General features: G+C 35.9%; 1 protein-coding gene across 5 annotated transcripts in view; it reads right to left on the minus strand.

Annotated features, from left to right (window-relative positions):
* CACUL1 (CDK2 associated cullin domain 1) overlaps nucleotides 1–13,472 on the minus strand; it is a 113,093-nt gene that overhangs the window by 35,543 nt on the left and 64,078 nt on the right. For all 5 annotated transcript variants that reach the window (XM_069099062.1, XM_069099060.1, XM_069099063.1 and 2 more), the window contains exons 6-7: nucleotides 11,107–11,196; nucleotides 2,507–2,645 (exon numbers count right to left, since the gene is read on the minus strand). In XM_069099062.1, coding sequence (XP_068955163.1) covers nucleotides 2,507–2,645; nucleotides 11,107–11,196 — 229 coding nt within the window. The remainder of the gene's footprint in view (nucleotides 1–2,506; nucleotides 2,646–11,106; nucleotides 11,197–13,472) is intronic.

Raw genomic sequence — 13,472 nt, forward strand, 5'->3', positions numbered from 1 at the left:
TAAACACCAAATCTGTATCATCACCAGGAGAATATAGATATTAAAAAGATTAGTTTGTGTTTCAGAAAGTAGTCTAGGACCCAAGTGCTGGTAACTTCCCAAAAGTAATCCAGTTCATTCTTCTTCTATTCAATTTTAGGTCCAGCTCACTGTCCACATGCAATACTCCAGGTAAATGCAATGATAGAGATAGACTAAAATTGAGCCGTTCCATCCAACTGCATGTCATAATCTGGATAGTATGCATTCTCCCATCATCCACTTTACTTTTCCTGTGCATGTTACCAAGCTGATTTATCTTTTTAGGGGCTGTGGACCACACTGAGGTAGCCTTAGGGACCTGACTCAATCTAAACAATGTCATCCACAAAAAAGAGTATCTGGAGAAAATCATCACTATGGTTTGCAAGTGTTTGGTGAATTAAACAATCTTGTATTTAAAAACAAACTTGCATTAAAAATCCTTGACTGTTCCCCATCTCCACTGACAAGGAGACTAAGAGTTTACCAATTTAGGTGATTTAGGGACTCTTCAGACTCCATGTTGTGACAACTTAAGTTACATAAGTTAAACTTAACTAAGAAATAGTAGTGGTGGTAAAGCTAAATAATAAAAGCTAATGATGTTCATTTGGTTGCCATTTTTCAGAGTCAACAACTTTTTTAAACAGAAGGATAACATGTGATATTTTCTCTTTATCCTTTTTTTTTTTTAATAATTTGATGTTTATGATGGCCTTTGCTTTTAATCAGCTAGTCTGATGGTAGAGACAGATGATTAAGAAATGTCTCCCACATCACTAACCTATAATTTGCTATATAATGAGACAGAGACAGCTTTATTTGACAATGAACCAAAGTGAGAGTAACTCCTCTTTGAATCGTGGCCACTAGAGGGATAAAAGATGGGGCAATATTGCCGTCAACTCATGCCACTCACTTGCAGCTAAGCAGTGAGGCTTTACCTTGCCCATCTACATAAATTGACAATGTGAAGAAGCAACATGAAACACAATGTACTCACAAACAATGTGAGAGTTTGGTCCTTTCTCCTTATCCCCCCACCCCACTGCCAGGCTTCCCCCCTCCAGGCACCTACAAATGGAGGTATAGCCATCAATAATATCTTCATTTACAAAGGAATACAAGAGTCTGAACAGCTCCATATAAAACATTGTATTAATAAAGAGAATACGATCATATTTAATATTCATCACTAAAGGTAAAATATATGTAACGGTAGATTTGAAAAAGCAGTTATCTCAGCCAAGGTTACCCCAAAGACTCAGGTCAACACAAGAACCTCTGAGATGTCCCCAACAGCAAAAGTATGTTCATCTGCAACCCTAAAGAAAGGAGCCAGGAGAGGGCAGCTCCTTTCTGGGGTTTAATACCCTGTATGCAATTATTCTTTTAAAAAGAAGTATTCAAGCATCTTCATTCCCACTAAAGGATTGCCAAGTCTGGTTTTGTAATATACTAGGGAAATCTTCAATTTTTTCAATAGATGTCAAAATTCAGATATTTTTCATCTATTTCAACTTAAATGCAGTACTGTATGGCACTTTGGCAAAAGGGGTGTATGTCATTCAAGAAATATGTTTAAGAAATAATAAGGTATGGTAAACTAGAAGTAAAAAATTTTCTGAAAATTCTAAAGGAAAATTTTTCAGGGAAAAATAAAAACATATAAATACCCTTTAAAAAAAAAATCACTCTTGGGGCAACTAGGCAGCACAGTGAATAGAGCACCAGCCCTGGAATCAAGAGAACCTGAGTTCAAATCCGGCCTCATACATTTAACACTTACTAGATGTGTGACCTTGGGCAAGTCACTTAACCCCAACTGCCCTGCCTTCCCCCCTCCAAAAAGACAAAAAAACACAAAAAACAAAACATTCTTTATGCATGCCTTGTCAGTTTAGGACTAATAAAACTGTATTTTATATAACTCAATTTGATTAAAATGTTGTCTAATTAGAAATGCAAAGGTCCAAAAGCAATTATGTCCCATCCCCAATTTTTACAATTTGGGAGTGGGGGCAGCATGAAGGCTGTATAGGTAAAAATGTGTCTTCTCCTCTAGGAATCCCTCCTCTAGGAAACCTCTAAAACAAGAGTTTTTGAACTTTTTTGTGACATGAACCACTTTAAAAATTTGGTTAAGCCTACAGATCCCTTCTTGGAATTTTTTATATGCAAAAAATGAAACACAAAGAATTATAAAGGAAGCCAATTACACTGAAATACAGTCATTACGCTATTTAAAAAGCATATTCATGGACTCCAGATAAAGAACCTCTGCTACAGAACTTCACATAATGCAATAAAATTTCTTAAATAACCCTGCCATGGAATCCATTCATTTTAATGCTATAAATGTTCTCCTATCTTGTGGCAACCCATGTTAACATTGATCAAACTACTAAAAAGGTCTTCCTTATACTGAGTTGTGGCTGCAGCTCCTAGCTTGTAAGAGTTGGTACTGAAGCATAATCCAATATACCTTGCAAATCCATTCTGTAAAAGGTCTCTCTGGAGTTTCTGATCTTGAGCTGCATATTGCTGAAGCTCTGATTCCACTGCAGGTGGGAGTATGTTTGGGATGAACTTAGAAAATAAAGCTGGTGCCATCTGAACCCACTCTGTGAAAGGAGGGAAAAAAAGAAAAATTAAATGAAATATGGAGTTTGGGAGTTTATTTCGTTTGAAAGGCAAACTCTATATCAAAGTAAACGTTAAAAGGAAAAAAGTTATCATTAAAAGTTCTCCTCTACTACTAAATTTAAATACTTGACTAACTTAAGTGTGTTAAGTCATGTGGTAGGCTGCCAAAGATGAATAATACTGTCACTACCCTCCAGGAGCAGGCGAATATAAAACACATAAGTAAGTATGGAACAAAACAGAATGTAGCAAAGATGCCCAGAATGCTGTGAGAATTTTAGTAGGGACAAGGACACTTTCTGGGGAACGATAGCCAGGGAAAGAACTTTGGTTTTGGCAGTCACTGGGATTGTAAGTGGAGACACAGGGAAGGAGGCTACTGTTCCCTAATTCCAGTGGTAGTACCAATTCGTTAATTGCTTACAGATTAAGAGTAAGAGGCGGAAAAGTGGTGAAGGAGTGATATATGCACAACTGCTGCTGTTCACTTGTATCCAACTTTTTGTGGCTCCATTTGGAGTTTTCTTGGGAGTAATACCAGTTTGTCATTTTCTTCTCTAGCTCATTTTACAGATGAGGAAACTGAGAAAAACAGAGTTAAGGGACTTGCCCAGGATCACACAGCTATTAGGTGCGAGAGGCTGAATTTAAACTCATGTCTTCCTGACTTCAGGCCTGGCACTCCATCCCCTCAGCTGCTTATATGCAGTGGCAGGGTAAATAACAAGATGCTTATGTTGTGTAGGCCCCTGATATCCTAAGGAAATGGCTGGAAGGAATATGAATCTAGACAGAAGCTAAAGTAAGGTTTTGTTCCCCTACCCTCTCTTTCTACTCCAATGATCACAAACATTATTTTATACATAAATTTAAAAAAATACACACCACACACAATCACACTGCCCCTACAATTTTTTCAAAGTAAAAGATCCCCCCAATCTCAGAAAATAGTAATGCTATTTTAAGCCATAGTTAGTTAAAACTTATCTCCATTTCTATTAAAGAAAGAACTTTTAGGTGCTCTGAGTTTAAGATGAAAGCCCTGAATTCAAGTCTTCCCTCTGACTGCAGTGAACCTTAACTTCTCCATTGCCCTCAGGCAATTCTAAGGCAATACATATCTAAGAACAGTTGCTAATCAGCATAGGTAGAAGACTGGCTCATCAGAAGTTCCTTTTACCAATTAAATCATTAAGTTCAGACACTTCCCTCCCTCCCCAAAGAGCTAAAAGAAAACAGGTACAATGTGGTAAGTAATGGTAAAAGTCAAATGCTGGAAGGGTTTGGGGTTTTAAAAACTATGTCTTTTATTAGGAACTGAATCTTTGTGAGATGAGTATAGTACGTTACAAACTTCCCAATAAAACAGAAATACAGGGTTCATGAAAGTCTTAGTGCAATTTTAAGTTATCAAAGCTTAAAACTGTATTTAATTTTGAAACTTTATAATCATTGTCAGGACACCCTCCATACGGCTATTGCTAGTAACATAAAGGTGCCAAAAAATAAGTCCCTCAGAAAATATCTAGAATAGCAAAAGTTGTCTAAATGAAAAGAAAATTGTTTAACAGATCAATTCTTGAATATCAAGTTCTTCTCACAACACTATGAATTCTATTACAAGTGTTCCAGCTTAGATAAAATATCTTTCAAAGAAACATGTACCAACATTTTTTTTTACCCTAAGAAATTAATTCTAAGATTCTCTTCATTACTTGTGATAAAAGCTACATCCAATAAAGCTTCTATTCAGTACAGAGTACACAAATGCCATAAAGTACCTGGTTGCCATCCAACACAAAAAATATTATTCACAGACTAACCCTCAAAAATCATCATAAGAGGCCTGTTCAGAACTAGTGTTTAATTAAAAAAAAAAAGCTCCAATTCAATTCAATAAGATGTGTAATAGATTACTCAGGGGCTTCTGGTCAAAAATTTTCAGGGATATAACCTAGTAAAAACCCACCACAAATTTGCAGTACTATCACATTAAGCTTTTTTTTTTTTTAAGCAATTGGGGTTAAGTAAAAGGTTACATGGCCAGGTGTTTCTGGGTGGGTACCAAGTGTCTGAGCCCAGATTCGACCCCCAGGTCATCCCAACACTGGGGACAGTGCTCTTATTCACAGTGCTACCTGGCCACCCCTACATTAAGCTTTTTAAACAACTAGAAAACCACTGGTATTCATAACTATCTGTGGATATTAGGAATTAGGAATTTTTAGGGAATTAGGAATGGGGGGAAGGAGCAGTCATTATATTTTACATCAACCTTGACAGGCATCATTGACTAAAGAGAAGAGAAACTTTCCTTAGAATCCTCAACAGAAATACAGTAATTAAAACTAAATTAGATGGTTACAGCATTTCACGAATTAAGGTAATATTTACAAATAGTTATTAAATGTTTTACAAACTCATTCAAAGAAACATCTAAGTTTTGTAAGCTGTAAGATAATGTTTCATATTGGGAAATTAAAGAAACTGTTCCTAGAGATTATTTTTTAAAGTTGTTTTTTTTTTTTTTAAACAAAGGGAATTGCTTGGGAAGTTTTCCATTCAGATGGAACAAAGATTCAAAACTTCTTAGTCTGATATTCAAGACTGTTCATAATCTGCCAGATTATCACCTTTTAAAAAATCTCATCCTATGCTAATATCCCATTACTAATTTTATAATTTAGTTTAATTACTCACTGACCGCAGGTAGCTTCTATATCTCTACATTTGTACTTTTGCTCCTGTCATCCCACAGGCTAAGAATGGCCTTAACCCCAAATTTTTGCTGGTGAAATACTACAATCTTTCAAGACCTTACTTAAATGTTGCTTCTTCCACAAAGCCTTCCCTGTTCCTCTTCTCCCACAGTAGAATTCACAGAATTGAAGCTGGACCATATATCTGTGAATACCTAGTCCAAATCATAACAAAAAAACCATCTCCTAGAAAACATACCCAACAAGTAGTCATTCAGCCTTTGCCTAAAAAGCTCTCAATGAAGGGAAATCCACAACCTCCAAAGAGTATGTCCTACTTCAAGGAAGCATTAATTGGAAGAAGCAAGGCTGTTATGATATACTTACTAAGTTCTTGAAGACCATTCTATGAAAATTCTTGGCCTCTAAATAAACTCTCCAGAATAGATTGAACTTCAAGAAACATACTACATACAGTCTTTTTGGAGGGCATACTCACATCACTGTATCTTATACTTCAATTCAATATACACTGAGTAAGTATGCATGAATAAGATAATAATAACAATGATGACCAACATCTATGCAGCAGGTGCTGGGCCAAGCACTCTAATCATCTCATTTGATCTTCACAATAACCCTGAGTGCTATCACTTTCTCTATTTTATAGATGATGAAACTGAAGCAAATGGGTTAAGTGACTTGGTCAGGATCACACAGCTAATAAGTATCTAAGCCTGATTTGACTCCAGGCCCAGCACTAGGTTTGCAAAGACAAAAATTAAATAGTCCCTGACCTCAAGGAGCTTACATTCTATGGGGAGGACACAATGCATACATAGAAAAGTATACTACAAAGTAATCTGGAGAAGAAACTAACCACTGAGCTTATTTGGAAAAGGTTATATCCAAAATGAGACTTGAAGGAAGCTAAGGATTCTGAGAGACCGATCTCAGGAAAAAGAGCATTTTAGTTATGGTGATGGATGTTATGAATGCAGAGGCAGGAGAAAATGTCAAGTTGAGGAACAGCAAAGGAGTCCAGTTTGACTGGAATGTAGCACGCATGAAAGGGGAATAATATGAAATAATGTAGAAAGGTACACTGGAAACATATGACTTAAATGCCATGCTATGGAATTTGTATTCTGTTATATAGAGATAATAAAGGCTATCTATCTTGTGGTAGAGTGGAGAGAGAATGGATTTGATTTCAAATTCTTTGGTAACTCACTACCCTGTGTGACCCCCAAGCAAGTATACCTAGGTCTTAGTTTCTTTATGTATAAAGCTGAGGGGGTAAAAATTCTATACTTCACATCCTTACAATAGCCCTGTGAATAACCTAATCTTACCAAGATGAAACTAAGCTTCAGAATTATTCTGGGTTACTTGGTTTGACAAATAATAAATATCAAACACCTAGATCTGCCTCAACAATGACAGCAGTCTACCTATTAGTCCATCTTGCAATTAGATCTTACGACGTTTTAACCATTTCTACATTTCCCCTTATGACTAGTACAGTAGTCTAGGCATGGTAAGCTCCTTTGAAGTATCTGTGAAATTCTATCTGGACAAGAACGTCTCTTGTGGTTCCCTTCACACTTGTGCTGATTTCAAGACAGGTATACCAGAAGAGCATGCAAAAAATACATCTATGAATGTGTGGATTTTAGTTCCATTAATGTATATAGGCTTTGGAAATATTTGTTCAAAACCAGGAGTATTGTTGTGACAATTCCAGACCAGTAGTTTCCATTTGTGCCTAGTAAGATAAAGTTCTATGTTAAATGTAAGGAAAGAAGAAGTAAAGATTCTTTAAAGGAAATATATATTAAGGCTTTTGACAAAACACAACACCTATTCCTATTAAAAACACTAGAAAGTATAGGAATAAATGGAGTCTTCCTTAAAATAATAAGTAGCATCTATCTAAAACCATCAGCAAGTATTATATGTAATGGGGATAAGCTAGAAGTATTTCCAATAAGATCAGGGGTGAAACAAGGATGTCCACTATCACCCCTCTTATTCAATTTGGTACTAGAAATGTTAGCAGTAGCAAAAGTAGAAAAAAGTAGAAAAAGAAACTGAAGGAATCAAATTAGACAAAGAAGAGCCTAAGCTATCACTCTTTGCAGATGATATGATGATATACTTAGAGGATCCTAGAGAATCAAATGAAAAACTAGTTGAGATAACAAATAAATTTGGCAAAGTTGCAGGATATAAAACAAACCCACACAAATCCTCGGCATTCCTATACATATATATATATATATATACATATATATATATATATATATGTATGTATTTTTTTTTTGGAGGGCAATTGGGGTTAAGTGACTTACCCAAAGTCACACAGCCAGTTTTTTTGCGTGTGTTAAGTGTCTGAGGCCGAATCCGAACCCAGGTCCTCCTGACTCCAGGCTGGTGCTCTATTCACTGCACCACCTAGCTGCCCCTACTCCTATGCACTTCTAACAAAATCCAACAGCAGGAGATAGAAAGAGAAATTCCATTTAAAGTTACTGTAGACATTATAAAATATTTGGGAATCTACCTGCCAAAACAAACCCAGGACCTATAAGAACACAATTACAAAAACACTTTCCACACAAATAAAGTCAGATCTAACTAACTGGAAAAACATCAGTTGCTTGTGGCTAGGTCAAGCTAATATAATAAAAATGACAATTTTACCTAAATTAAATTACATTTTTAGTGCTATACCAATCAATCTACCAAAAAATTACTTTATAGAGCTAGAAAAAATAGTAACGAAATTCATTTGGAAGAACAAAAGGTCCAGAATATCAAGGGAATTAGTGAAAAGAAATGCTAGGGAAAGTGGCCCAGCCACACCAGATTTTAATCTGTATTATAAAGCAGCAGTCATCAAAACTACTTGGTACTGGCTGAGGAACACAGTAGCGGATCAATGGAATAGACTGGGTACACGAGACTCAGCAGTCAATGACTACAGTAATCTACTGTTTGATAAACCCAAAGACCCCAGTTTTGGGGATAAGAACTCACTATTTGACAAAAACTGCTGGGAAAACTGAAATATAGTATGGCAGAAACTGGGCATAGTCCAATATCTAACACCCATATACCAAAATCAAGTCGAAATGGGTGCACAATCTAGGTATAAAGGTTGATACTGTAAACAATCTAGGAGAGCAAGGAATAGTTTACCTGTCAGATTCATAGAGAAGGGAAGATTTTATGACCAAACAAGAGGTACAGAGCATTATAAAATGCAAAATGGATCATTTTGATTACATTAAATTGAAAAGTTTCTGTACAAATAAAGCCAATGTAACCAAGATTAAGAGGGAAGTGGAAAAACTGGGAAAGAATCTTTACAACCAGTGTCTCTGATAAAGGCCTCATTTCTAAAATATACAGAGAATTGAGTCAAATCTATAAGAATACAATTGATAAATGGTCAAAGGACATGAACAGGCAGTTTTCAGAGGAAGAAATTAAAGATATCTATAAGGGGCGGCCAGGTAGCACAGTGAGTAAGAGCACCAGCTCCAGTGTTGAGAAGACCTAGATATCGAATCCCGGGCTCAGACACTTAGCACCCACCCAGAAACACCTGGCCGTGTAACCTTGAGCAAGTTACTTAACCCCAATTGCTTAGGGGCAGCCAGGTGGCTCAGCGAGTAAGAGCACTGGCTCCAGTGTCAGGATGATCTGGATCAAATCCGGGCTCAGATACTCAGCACCACACCCAGAAATAATAACTGGCCGTGTAACCTTGAGCAAGTTACTTAACCCCGATTGCTTTAAAAAAAAATAAAATAAAATAAAGATATCTATAAGCATATGAAAAAATGCTCTAAATCACTATTGATTAGAGAAATGCAAATCAAAACAACTCTGAGGTACCACATCTCACCAGTCAGATTGGCTAAGATGACAAAACAGGAAAATAATAAATGCTGGAGAGGATATAGAAAAATTGCAATAATAATGCATTGTTGGTGGAGTTGTGAACTGATTCAACCATTCTGGAGAGCAATATGGATTTATACCCAAAAGGCTATAAATACGTGTGTACCCTATGACCCAGCAATACCACTTCTACAGTTGTATCTCAAAGAGATCATAGAAGTAGGAAATGGACATGTATGTATGTATAAAAATATTTACAGCAGTTCTTGTTGTGGTGGCAAAGAACTGGAAATCAAGGGGATGCCCATCAACTGGAGAATGGTTGAACAAGTTGTGGTATACGAACGTAAAGGAATACTATTGTGCCATAAGAAATGAGCAGACGGACTTCTTAATAACCTGGAGAAACTTATATAAACTGATGTTGAATGAGAAGAGCAGAACCAGGAGAAATTTGTACACAATTACAGAAACAACGTATGTGTAACAACTAACTCTGATAGACTGGGCTCCTCTCAGCAATGTAAGGTTATAAGACAATTCCAAAGGACTCATGATGGAAAGAGATATCCACATCCAGAGAAAGAACTACAGAGCCTGAATGCAGATTCAAGCAAACTATGTGCTCTCTTTCTTTTTCTTGTTTGGTTTCTTGTTTCCCCTTTTCCATTGTTCATTCCATTGGTTATAATCCTTCTTTACAACCTGACTAATGTTTAATGTGGAGGTATTTGTAGATCCTATATTTGATTGTATGCTGCCATGAGGGGGGTGGTAGGTGGGGGCGGGACTTGAAACTCAAGGGATTGTGGAACTTAATGTTGTAAACTAAAAGTAGATAAATTAATTAATAAAAAAATTAAATGTATATATATATCAATACATAAAAGTTAAAACCTGAAACATGAGATTCGGTTTCTTCAAAGGATTTTTTTTTTTGCTACCATTTAACCCTTTCTTTTCCTAAATCCTATTTTAGCGTACAATTTTGCCTAGATCACTGTTCTCATGTCACAATGATCAATACCTCTCCATGCTATGTGGTAGTACAGTACAACTGAGAGATGGCTAGCACTATGTTCAAGTGCTATCTCTGATAAGTACTAGGTAGGTGAACCTGGTCAAGTCACTGAACATCTCATTGCTCCAGGCAAGTCTCTAATTCCATAGGAGACAGAACAGTTGTATGTTGGCACTGGTAGAGGGAGTTTCTTCACCCAGCATTCCATAACCCAATGAAATCAAAGGTATGGAGCTATTCCACATCATCCCCAAAAGATGCAATTAAAACTTCAAATTTTTTCAAAGCAGTTACTTCAGAACTTTGGTACCCATCTGGCACTTAATTTTTCTTTTTGGGTGGGTTGGGGAGGAGGTGAGGAGGCAATGGGGTCAACTGACTTGCCCAGGGTCACACAACTAGTAAAAGTCTGAGGTCACATTTGAATTCAGGTCCTCCTGACTCCAGGGCCAGTCCTCTATCCACTGTGCCACCCAGCTGCCCGCACTTTAACCTTCCAAAACCTTGGTGTTCTCATCTGTAAAATGAGGATGATAATAATAGCAACTACCTCCCAAGGTTGTTGTGAGGATCACATGAGGTAACATATAGAAACCTTAAAAGTGATGTATAAACACTGGCTAATATTAGAATAATCTATAAAGTGGTAAACTAAAATGATACAATTAAACATCATACTATTAACCTTCATAGAAGAGAAGATTTAAAATACACATTTAATTTTTTTTAAATTGAGCCATTTTACTCTTGGTTGAAGTTGACCCTCAATCTTTTCAATCCTTTTCAAAGGAAAAAGGTAATGTTTACCTGGTCTAAGTGTATACAGGCCTTTCACAATATTTGCCATAGTTGAAGGTGTTATTTGAAATGGTGTTGACTGGGCTTCTAAAAGTAAAGCTGAAATAAAAAAGAAAAAATGGTTACAAAGGCTAAAATCCTTACTGGTCCCCAAGGCTGCTGTTTATGACGTTCCTGTTTCACCTACTTCTCTACAAAAAGCTTATCAAAATTTCTACAAAAGATTACATATAACTAAAAAGAGAGTAATTTCTGGCTTACTAATAAAACACAAGATTCTATGGGAATGTCTAATGAAAATGACCCAAAATTCCAAATATTCTAGCATATATCACATCGGAATATTGATACTGTTCATGTTACTATAATGAATGAACTTTTAAGTGCTTCCATTAAACTGCTAAATCAAAGGATTTTCATTGAGGCAGCAGAACGTTCTCTAGATTTGAATTTTAGAGAATAAATAAACTCAATAAAGTCCCTATTCCCTACCTTTCCATAAGAGAAATGTTTACTGTTAAGTGGAGTCAAAAATAAAATTTCTGGACTGCAATGGTTGAGTATATTCTGAACACAGCAATAGGGCTAACAACTGAGCTGCTTTAATAATTCCAAATGAAAATGAGTTTTCTTTTTGTTACTAAGGATTCACTGAGATTCATTAATACTAATGTATTCATTATAAAAATTATTACCCTAAAGAACCAATCTTTAACAGATACAAATTTTTACTATTTTTCCATTAAGGTTCAGTAAGCTGTAAGTAATTTTTTGGCAGATACTGCAGTGTAAATCAATAGCATTAATTTTTTTTAATGGTCACTACTATTTATTTATAGCTAAAGTCTTTCAAATAAGTCAATAGCAGAGTTTTACTACAGTATGATACAAAGTTACAGAAAACAATTCTTCATTTATACATAAATACTCAAATGGATCTGTGATCCCACTAATTAGGGAATTCATTACAAGATAAGATTACAATCCATCTATACCTGCCTATTTCATTTTACACAGGCTCACAGCCTTGTCTTGCCAAACGGTTCATCCAATTCGCTGGAAGCCTTAATTGCTTTCCTCATAGGGTAGTAGTAGAACATAGTGGCTGCTTATCTGACTCACAGCTATGTGACCAGACTACACTTCTGGTCACGCAATTCTTTGAAGACATCTTTTACTCCTATTTCTCAGAGTCTCTACTTGGTTATGTGTTACAGGAGTCATGTGCCCCTATACTGCTCTCTGTCTGCTATTCATTTTTAGTTTTTCATGTCATGGAGCAACACCAGTAAAATGTTAGTATTGAAAATCTGGGCCTTTGTATTCACGAGAAGTTTTGTGAGCAGTAAAATAGCTTGGCAATTTTCCTAGAGTAATCCAGTTTGTTCTTCTCTTAGCTGAAAAAACTCTACAATTCATCCATCAAAATACAAGTTGATATGTAAGCAATAGATAAGGGTCTGCACAAGATATTCTTCATCCACTTGGTCTTTCCTATGTGAATGAACAAGCCAAACTTCTTTGAATGGTTACAGATCTCTTCCAGGAAGCCACATATTTGGTGCAACCAGCACAGTACTATCCAAAGAAAGGAATATCTGGAGGACTTCTCCATCCAGAGATTATCCCTCCTTAACCTGGACTGTGAAGGCTGGATCTCTTCCATCACAATGGTAAATACCATTGGTGAGAATAAATCTCCCTGTTTTATGGCTCACCTGATGTTTATTATCAGAAGGTCACTGAATAGGATTATTTCTGTTGTTACATCTTCTAAGAAATCTAAATTGTCTTGATGCATAGATGGAAGACATCTTGTAAAAGATCCTATAAGGTTGCTTTTTGTCTTACCAAGTCAAATTTTTTCATAATCAGTAAGTACAATGGGATCATTGTTTATATAATTTCTAAAATGAGAAATATTTCCATGAGAGACATTAAGGAACTTCTTTTGACAAACTTAATCTTTCATTATTTAAAAAATGCTCAGTAAGTTAGATGTAAAGATAACCTTATGAAGCATATCATCAATATGCATTACTCTTAATTCTAATTTCACCTGGAAAAAATCTTGACTATATTGAATGCTGTAACAACTTTTATATTTATATTCAAATTTGTTAATAACGAATTGTCAATAAGGTTAATTCTATATACATTAGAGATGCATTGTTGCACACTCTCTGTTAGTTCAGGATATTTAAATTAGATATCAAATTTTAAGCCATATCTAAAGGCTCCTGAAAACTTCAAGATATTGGCTCTACCCTAATCCTAGAGCAATCATCATGCGCGTGCAATAAGCACTACTGTCACTAAATTCTCACTATTCAACCACATGTTTCAGTAAAGGCAAAGATAAATGCCTCAATTGT

This window comes from Petaurus breviceps, unplaced genomic scaffold (assembly GCF_028583685.1).
Source record: "Petaurus breviceps papuanus isolate PSGF00001 unplaced genomic scaffold, PetGlider_PUasm1.0 37, whole genome shotgun sequence".
Taxonomy (NCBI): Eukaryota; Metazoa; Chordata; class Mammalia; order Diprotodontia; family Petauridae; genus Petaurus; species Petaurus breviceps.